This window comes from Protomyctophum parallelum (assembly GCF_964188405.1).
Source record: "Protomyctophum parallelum genome assembly, chromosome: 21".
NCBI classification, from domain to species: domain Eukaryota; kingdom Metazoa; phylum Chordata; class Actinopteri; order Myctophiformes; family Myctophidae; genus Protomyctophum; species Protomyctophum parallelum.
The window spans coordinates 14040160-14047835 of NC_139713.1; the positions used below are offsets into that span (position 1 = coordinate 14040160).

The window sequence follows — 7676 nt, forward strand, 5'->3', positions numbered from 1 at the left end:
CCTGGACATATATTAAGCCCTGTGATGCAAGCAGATAGGAGTGTTAATATAGTATACACACATAGTGATTGATGATGAGCACGTGCCGTGCACAATGCCATGCACAAGTCAATACATAATATGGACACTACTGTAGTACACGAAAAAATATATAAAACAAGTTGCATCAGCATGGATAAAACATTGAGCTGAGAACGAATAATAGGCAAATCCTTGGTTTTGATACATGTTATTAGTGTTCCAAATAACTTAAGTAAGTTTGGGTGTCATACATATTGCACCCAAAGAGAATGTTGCTTTTAACATGCCACCCCAATTAACAAAAAAAACGACGCAAGAATTATTTAATTGCGTTGTTGCGGCACACGTAAATTAAGCTAAAACATTCAAATAATCGATAATCAGATCAGTCTATATGTCAGGCGTTATGCGTTTTAAAATGACAACTTTATCAAAACAACTCTGTGTTAGGCTATTCAGCTCCGCAGTAGTAGCCTATAATAATAATAGACAAGTGTACACGATAACGCATAGCCTAGCTAAAGCTTCACCGACATGCAAGCAACACTGAATTGCAAGGATCGGGGAGGGGGGGAAATAATTCGTCTATTATTGACAATGACATGCAAGAAGAAATCGGCGTTATTACCGTCGTTTTTAAGTCAAAACCTCAACCACCCACAGCATATGGCTTTGCCAAGACACGTTACCTCCTCTTCTAGCAGGTGTAACCCCGTCTCTCTCTCCCTCATCTGTCACCAGATGTTACACACGGATGCACATCACAAGTCACACACAAAGAAGACATTTAAGACCCATAGCCCGATCCCAGCTAGAAGCTAAATAAAATATTACCTTACCATGTATAGGTCCACGACTCACAAAGGCGTTGTGTTGTTGGTATGATGTGTGTGATCTGTGATGTCTTTCTTTGGTAATGTCGCTGTGCAGAATGTGCCACTGCTGCTGTAGCTAGTAGTAGTAGCTCTGAACAGCAAACCAGGGAGCTTGAAGTCACAGGGTGACTTTTGCCTTGAATTTATAATGAACCTGCTTTGTAATAGGCTACGGAATAAAATTAAAACACTTGGCATAATAATGCATGAAAACTCAACATGAAACAAATTCACGTTTAGTAATAGTTGAGTAGTTGCGTTACTAGCATAGTAAACTCAACTACTCAAGAGCTCAGAGTATGTTGGATATATCCCAAATGCAGGGTGGAAAATACCCTATGCCAGTATGCCTTGATGAACCAATTCAGCTGAGATGTTGTGACCAGATGTTTTTACCGTATGCATTATATTATATACAGCCCAAGTTAACATGACTTTAACCATCTTGCTTCTTGCATGACAACAATAATCCTGGTGACTTTCCATGACGTTAATGCAATTTGGCTCCACCTGGTGGTGCGAAAAAGACTAACAAGTTGATTTTATTGGATACAAAAGGCTACAAAATCTTCTTATCTACCGTTGATAGAAGATCCTCAAGAAGATCCGGCTAAACAGATCAGTGTAGAATCACTGTAGATAGAGCAGGACAGGTTAAGTCACCCGACAAGCAAATAAGAGATGCAAAAGAAGGTTGGGGTAAGCAATAACCATTATATTTTTTTGTATCTCAATTCTCAACTGAAAGCTGAATGCGTGTCATTTTGATCAGAGGTTCCAACCACTGGTACTAGTACTTGAGCCCCCCCTCTGGTGGTACTCAGAGTAGTCACCAAAAAAAGGAAATAAATTACAAAAGTGGAATGAAATATATTACTAGAGGTACCGAGCAATTGGTTGAAAAAGGCTATCCAGGCTTGCTGAAAGAGCGTGACAGCACACCTATAGAGCGTCGCAGTCCCACGCAGACGCCAGGCCCAGGAAATTATTTCCAATGCATTATTTCCCATAGACATTTTTAAAAGTATTTATTTAAAGACAGTTACGCCGTGGACAAAGCCAACTCGAGTCATGGCAATAAACACAATATTTTGGACCAAACAAATAATTACAAAGAAGAAAAGTGTTTTCTTATAATTCTTTGTTCGGCCCCGAAAAAAAATGTGTTTGCCATTTGGGACAACTCGAGTTGGCTTTGTACGAGGCTTAAAAGTTCTTTAAATAAACACTTTTTGAAAAGTCTATGAGGAAAATTAATGGGGAATCATTTCCTGGGCTCTGGTAGGGGGCGGGACAGCGACGCTCTATAGCCGGTAAATAGAAGATTTGAGAACGGATTCATCACATTAAAAATATCAGTTGTGCCGATTAGCGATTAGACCGTTTTGTCAGAGCAGCAACATTATATGCTTCGGAATGGAACACAAAGGGCAGGTATACGCTCCTGTATTTTAACTTCAGTTATTATGGTGGTACTTGGAGAGCCAAATATTTCCTGAGGTGATAATAGCAGAGTGACTTAAAAATATATCAAACAGTTGATATAGTGACAAAGTACTGACTGAAGATTTGAAATATGGTTTATTTTCATAAAAAAAAATTAATCAAAAAAGCAGACACGTGACTTGCAAAACAAACCAATAACCTGGACAAGCATGTCTAGACAAAACGAAATCCTTGTGTGATGAAAAATAAAATAAAGCTGTACAACGCAAGAAAACTATCGCCTTTTCTGGAAGATGTTGCCTCTTCCCATGCCGCCACGGCCTCGACCCCTTGCAGCCACTGTATGCAAAAAAACAGAAAAAAAAGAACACTTATATAACAGATGTGCTTTTCGAATGCAATTACTTCAATGAATAATTAGGGATTCATCAAGGTTGTGAGCTTCATTTTGAGCATACAGAATGTAAATTTAGTATTCCCACATGTTTACACCCACCGTTGTCATAAGAGCGTTTTTTCTATATAAGAAGGGTCTTGTCACCCAAGGATATTTTAGAAAGCAAACAGTATTTATAAACTGTAACACACATTAAATGCATTTCCTCATGAATACAAGATGTGTTTAGAAAAGTTGTTAAAAACAAAAAATCACATGTTAAATGGTTATAGTGAAAGACAAATAACCTTTGTTTTAATGAAAGTTACAAAGTATCCATAATAAGTATATTGCTGCTAAATGCCTAAATTGTAAGTATATATAAAAATGTGCACACACAGCCAGTTTCGACAGATGGCACAGCTCCGGTTCAACCATATATGAATATGATTCCATTGCTAACTGGAACAGGCATAAGGCGCAAGCACCCTACGTGAAAGAGGACGTGCACCCCTGACATTGTTGAATCGAGTACGATTTCAACTGAACACACACACACAAACACACTCACCTTGAGCTTTAAGGATAGCGGCCTTGCCCCTTCCTGCCCCAGAGCCCTGGTTCTTGTTCTTCATGCTCTTCAACATGGGAGCATTTTTTAACATGTCCGGTAGGATAAGGAAGCGGATTTTGCTGCCACGGATGTAGACCTGCTCCAGCTGTGCAACGCGCCCGTCGCGGTAGGTCACTGTGATATTGGACATCTGCAGAAGAATAATAATAATCTCATTTTAGCTAGACAATAATGATATACAGTTATTGGAAGACAAAGGCCTAAAGTCTAGTTAAAGCAGCACTGTATAGCATATTTTGTCCACATGTTTAAGCAATAATAATAATCATCATTCCAGTTATTGGAAGACAAAGGCCTAAAGTCTATTAACCCATTCTGAACGGGAACCCATTTTGGTGTCAGCATCATGTTATGCTTTAGCTATTGAAAAATAGCAGATCTACAAGCTCATAGCGCGCCACTCGGTGGCGTGCTATGAGCTTGTAGATCTGCTATTTTTAAAAATCGAAGAACGACTGACATTTTTTTAATCTGATCTCAGGTCAGAATGGGTTAATCAGACCAGTGTGTGTCCAGTGGAAACCTCGTATGAATCTGATCTCAGGTCAGAATGGGTTAAAGCAGCATTGTATATATATATTTATATAGAGAGAGAGAGATAGAGACAATGAGTTTTATCCTGAGATTTGCCAAGGGATACAGGTGACCGACACTGATACTGTCCAGGAAATGTCCGTTATGTGGGAGATTATTGCAACATATATTGGACTGCCGAAATAGGGTTCAAAATGCATCAACCTTTTGCATCGTTTTGATCACCACGTGACAGATTCTTCAAACGGTTGTAGACAGAGTAAAGTAGTGTGACCGCGTCCCCCAGGAAAGCAGGCTAGCTGTGGTGTTGTGGACTGCAATCAGCCTCCCCATCACAACTTTTGAGCTCAGACCAATGGAATAAACCTATTCTGTCCATATCGGGTTGCAACTCCAACAGGGCCGACTCGGCCGAGTCAGCTCTAGCAAACTTCGCAGCCTTCCGACACGGCAACTCGGTGGCGTCTCTCATGGCTCAAGTTGGCCAGAGACGGCGCCCCTCCGTCGTGGTCTAAAACTATACTTTATCACAAACTAGTCTGCGGTTGTTGGAAAAATAGTGGCGGCAGCAGGATTCGAACCCGGGAGGTGTGGATTCACAGTCTAATGACTAGACCAGCACGCTAGTGACGCTACCGAGTTGGCTGGCAGAATTTGTTTTGTAGCTGTATTAAAATGTGAGAATGCCCCGACCCACGAGCACCCTGCTACTTTGTACTAGTAGTAGGAGGGGCGCCAATCAGAGAGGCAGGCAGGGGGAGGTCTTGGCACAACCCCATCGGTTTTCGAATGACGCCAACACACCACATGTGTCCTTGAATTCATGGAGATTTGTGTTTGTCATATTCCTCAGCCAATATTTTGATGACCGGGCCATCAGTCAATTGGACTTTTTGTCCCTCTCTTACTGAACTGAACCTCCTACTGAGACTCGAGTGTTGGGCCGAGGAACAACTGCCCATTGGGCAAAAGGGGGCATGGCCACATTGGCCAGTCACAAAAATAAACAGACAAAAAGAAAAGATTAACATGACAATAGAGGGTATGCGCGTGACATCATCATCAAACCAGGAAGTTATGCAGGAACACCTACCGACTCACCGAGTGGCTAAAAACTACATTCCAGGCCCTGACAGCCCATACATCCACACAGAAAAGTCCCATCTGATTGCATTAAACAACATTAAACAATGTTAACCTCACTTTAAATGTTGCTTTGCCACTCGATGTGCCATTCACTTTAAGCATGCGCATTGCGCATACCCTCTATACTTGGTTGGCTGGTACCTCAAGTTTAGTGTAGGCAACTAGGTTTGGTCAATGCAATTCTTCTCAAAGTGAAAAGTGCACCCAGGGGTTCATGGGGGGTTCGCACACAAATTATTAAAATCTATTTAACCAATCTTTAACCCCTTACACAGCTATTTGAAAAGAACAGATCTACAAGCTCACAATACATCTCATTGTGACAAAAGCTTGAAAATGTAATATTTAATATCTTTTAATGTTCATGGGGGTCCCAGAACACTATATTTTCTGATGCGGAATATATATATATATATTCGATTTTCAGTTTTTCACCACAGCAAAGAAAACACTGTCCTCATGTGCAAACGCGTGATACATTATACCACAAAGCCTCATTATCCATAATATACATATCGTTACTAAGAAGTTAACTAACATAAAAGCAACATTAAAGCATTATGTTATACTTTAGCTATTGAAAAATAGCAGATCTACAAGCTCATAGAACTTGTAGGTCTGCTATTTTTTTTAAATCGTGAACATTTTGGCATTATTACCAACCTGACAGTTCATGTTATCCTCAGCTTCGATGAGCTTCCCTCGGTACACCTCTCCAGTGTTGGTCTCACAGGTCACGATGTGACCCTCTGCCTCGTGCAGGACTTTGATGGGTACGCCGATGGACATTGTTCAACTGTTGAGGGACAAGGATAACAGGTTTATCTTCTGCAACACAAGATGTCCTTTGAAGAATCACTGTGAAAATGGCTACTACTTCTCACTACTACTCACTCCCCAAACCCACCTCACTCCTGCCCATTTTGACAGGCTGGAATGGAGTACAGAACATTGCAATGGGTCTGGTCCACAAGATTCGATACACCACCAAGATCATAAATTTGCACTAAGACCAAGAAGAAATAAGCCACAGGCTTCAAACCTATGCCTTTTTGGTCTTAGCGCAAAGTTATGATCAAATTAAATGAATGCATTCAATGTTCATTCTATGACCACAATAAACTGAAATGAAGATACCTATGTACCTCTCCGTAATGTCAACAGCACAACACACCAGAGGGAGCTCAACAAACCATGTGCAACCCAGATTCGGCACAAACAAGGGACTAAATTAATTTCTCCTCCTATGGCCTATCCCTATGCCACCAAAATGTGGAACGCCCTACCCACAGTCATTAAGACATGCAAATCCTTTGACTCCTTCCCCTCCCCCCCTTTTGCCATTACTGTATGTTTGAGGGCCAGCCCCTCCTATACACAGGTTTAATGTTTGTCTTTTTAGTTTGTTTTGTAAACGCCATTGACAATGAAGGACATTTTACTCATAGTGTGCATCATTACATCATATTGTCTCTTTATTGTTTAATGTTTGTACCGTTTGTTTTACATCACCTAATCAACATGAGTTAGACTTTGTGTGTAATTGTACGTCTCTAAAGGTTCTGATAATTGAAAATGGTGGACCCCTATTGTAAACAAGAAAGCGTACTGCTTTATTATGGTGTCCTGCACAGTAACAGTTTATGTATAGAGTTATGCTTTCTTTCGTTTAAAATGTACCCATTCTTGCATACTGTGAATGAATACTTCAAAACCAAACCAGGTAACAATACAACTCACTCAAGTTAGCATATCATGGGCTAACAACTAGCCTCATTCAAAGCTAACTAGCCTTGAACGGGGTTAGGTAGTACAAAACAAACACGAATTACTTCCCGACCGATGCACACAATAATATCACTCTAGATTAGACACTTAACAAGAATCAGTGTTGCAGTTTGTCTCTCTTTGAACCAACTAACTAGTAGAACGTTTCGCTAACTGGCTTGGCTAGTCAGAATGCTAATCGAGTGAACCGACCTGCCCACTGACTGCACTGCAACAAATTAGACTACTAATGACTAATGTACTACAGACACATTAACTTTATCATAATAAAGTTGACGTGCTTGTCGTGAGAGTAGAAGTCGTGCACCAGAGACATTCATTATCTCACAATTCGGCAGTTAGTAGTAATAATACGCCGTACTAATCGCGTACATTGTGATCCCAAAAGAATGAGACGAAAGCGTATGAATGAACCAATGAATGAGATACGAGTATAGAACTATAGCCAACACGGCCGAATTAACGCATAACGTGTGTATATATACACATAGATTCACACATTTCACAGACGTACTCACCCTGATTGTGTTCTTTGTTGTTTGACTGTGAATAATCGGACGGTATCTACTTGTGGAAAAACGCCGCAACGTGCACTCGTCGATTTCGGGATTTTGGAGCCTTTTCCGCTTACCCACAATGCCAAGTTCTTCCGGGTCACCAGAGGGAGTTGTGGGAGTTGTAGTATTACATTATATTCATTATCTCTACTAGGCAACATTCATTCATGCACCCTTATTGCTTGTTTGTGGCGTTGTTTTGTGTGTGTGTGTGTGTGTGTGTGTGTGTGTGTGTGTGTGTGTGTGTGTGTGTGTGTGTGTGTGTGTGTGTGTGTGTGTGTGTGTGTGTGTGTGTGTGT

General features: G+C 40.7%; 1 protein-coding gene across 1 annotated transcript; it reads right to left on the bottom strand.

The window, feature by feature from the left end:
- Positions 1-2458: 2458 nt before the first annotated feature.
- snrpd3l (small nuclear ribonucleoprotein D3 polypeptide, like) lies at positions 2459-7442 on the bottom strand. The gene is made up of 4 exons (XM_083793629.1): positions 7339-7442; positions 5696-5828; positions 3290-3482; positions 2459-2681 (listed from the first exon to the last, which is right to left on the bottom strand). The coding sequence occupies exons 2-4, from the start codon at positions 5819-5821 to the stop codon at positions 2617-2619; spliced, it is 384 nt and encodes a 127-aa protein (XP_083649755.1). The 5' UTR covers positions 5822-5828; positions 7339-7442; the 3' UTR covers positions 2459-2616.
- Between the last annotated feature and the right edge of the window lie 234 nt (positions 7443-7676).

Bases quoted from the DNA above. Each gene is read 5' to 3' on its own strand.
- snrpd3l (XM_083793629.1), bottom strand. From the start codon at position 5,821: ATGTCCATCGGCGTACCCATCAAAGTCCTGCACGAGGCAGAGGGTCAC. The intron at 3,483-5,695 runs GTTGGTAATAAT...ATTCTTCTGCAG, and splicing joins AGGATAACATGAACTGTCAG to ATGTCCAATATCACAGTGAC. The intron at 2,682-3,289 runs GTGAGTGTGTTT...TTTTGCATACAG, and splicing joins CGCTATCCTTAAAGCTCAAG to TGGCTGCAAGGGGTCGAGGC.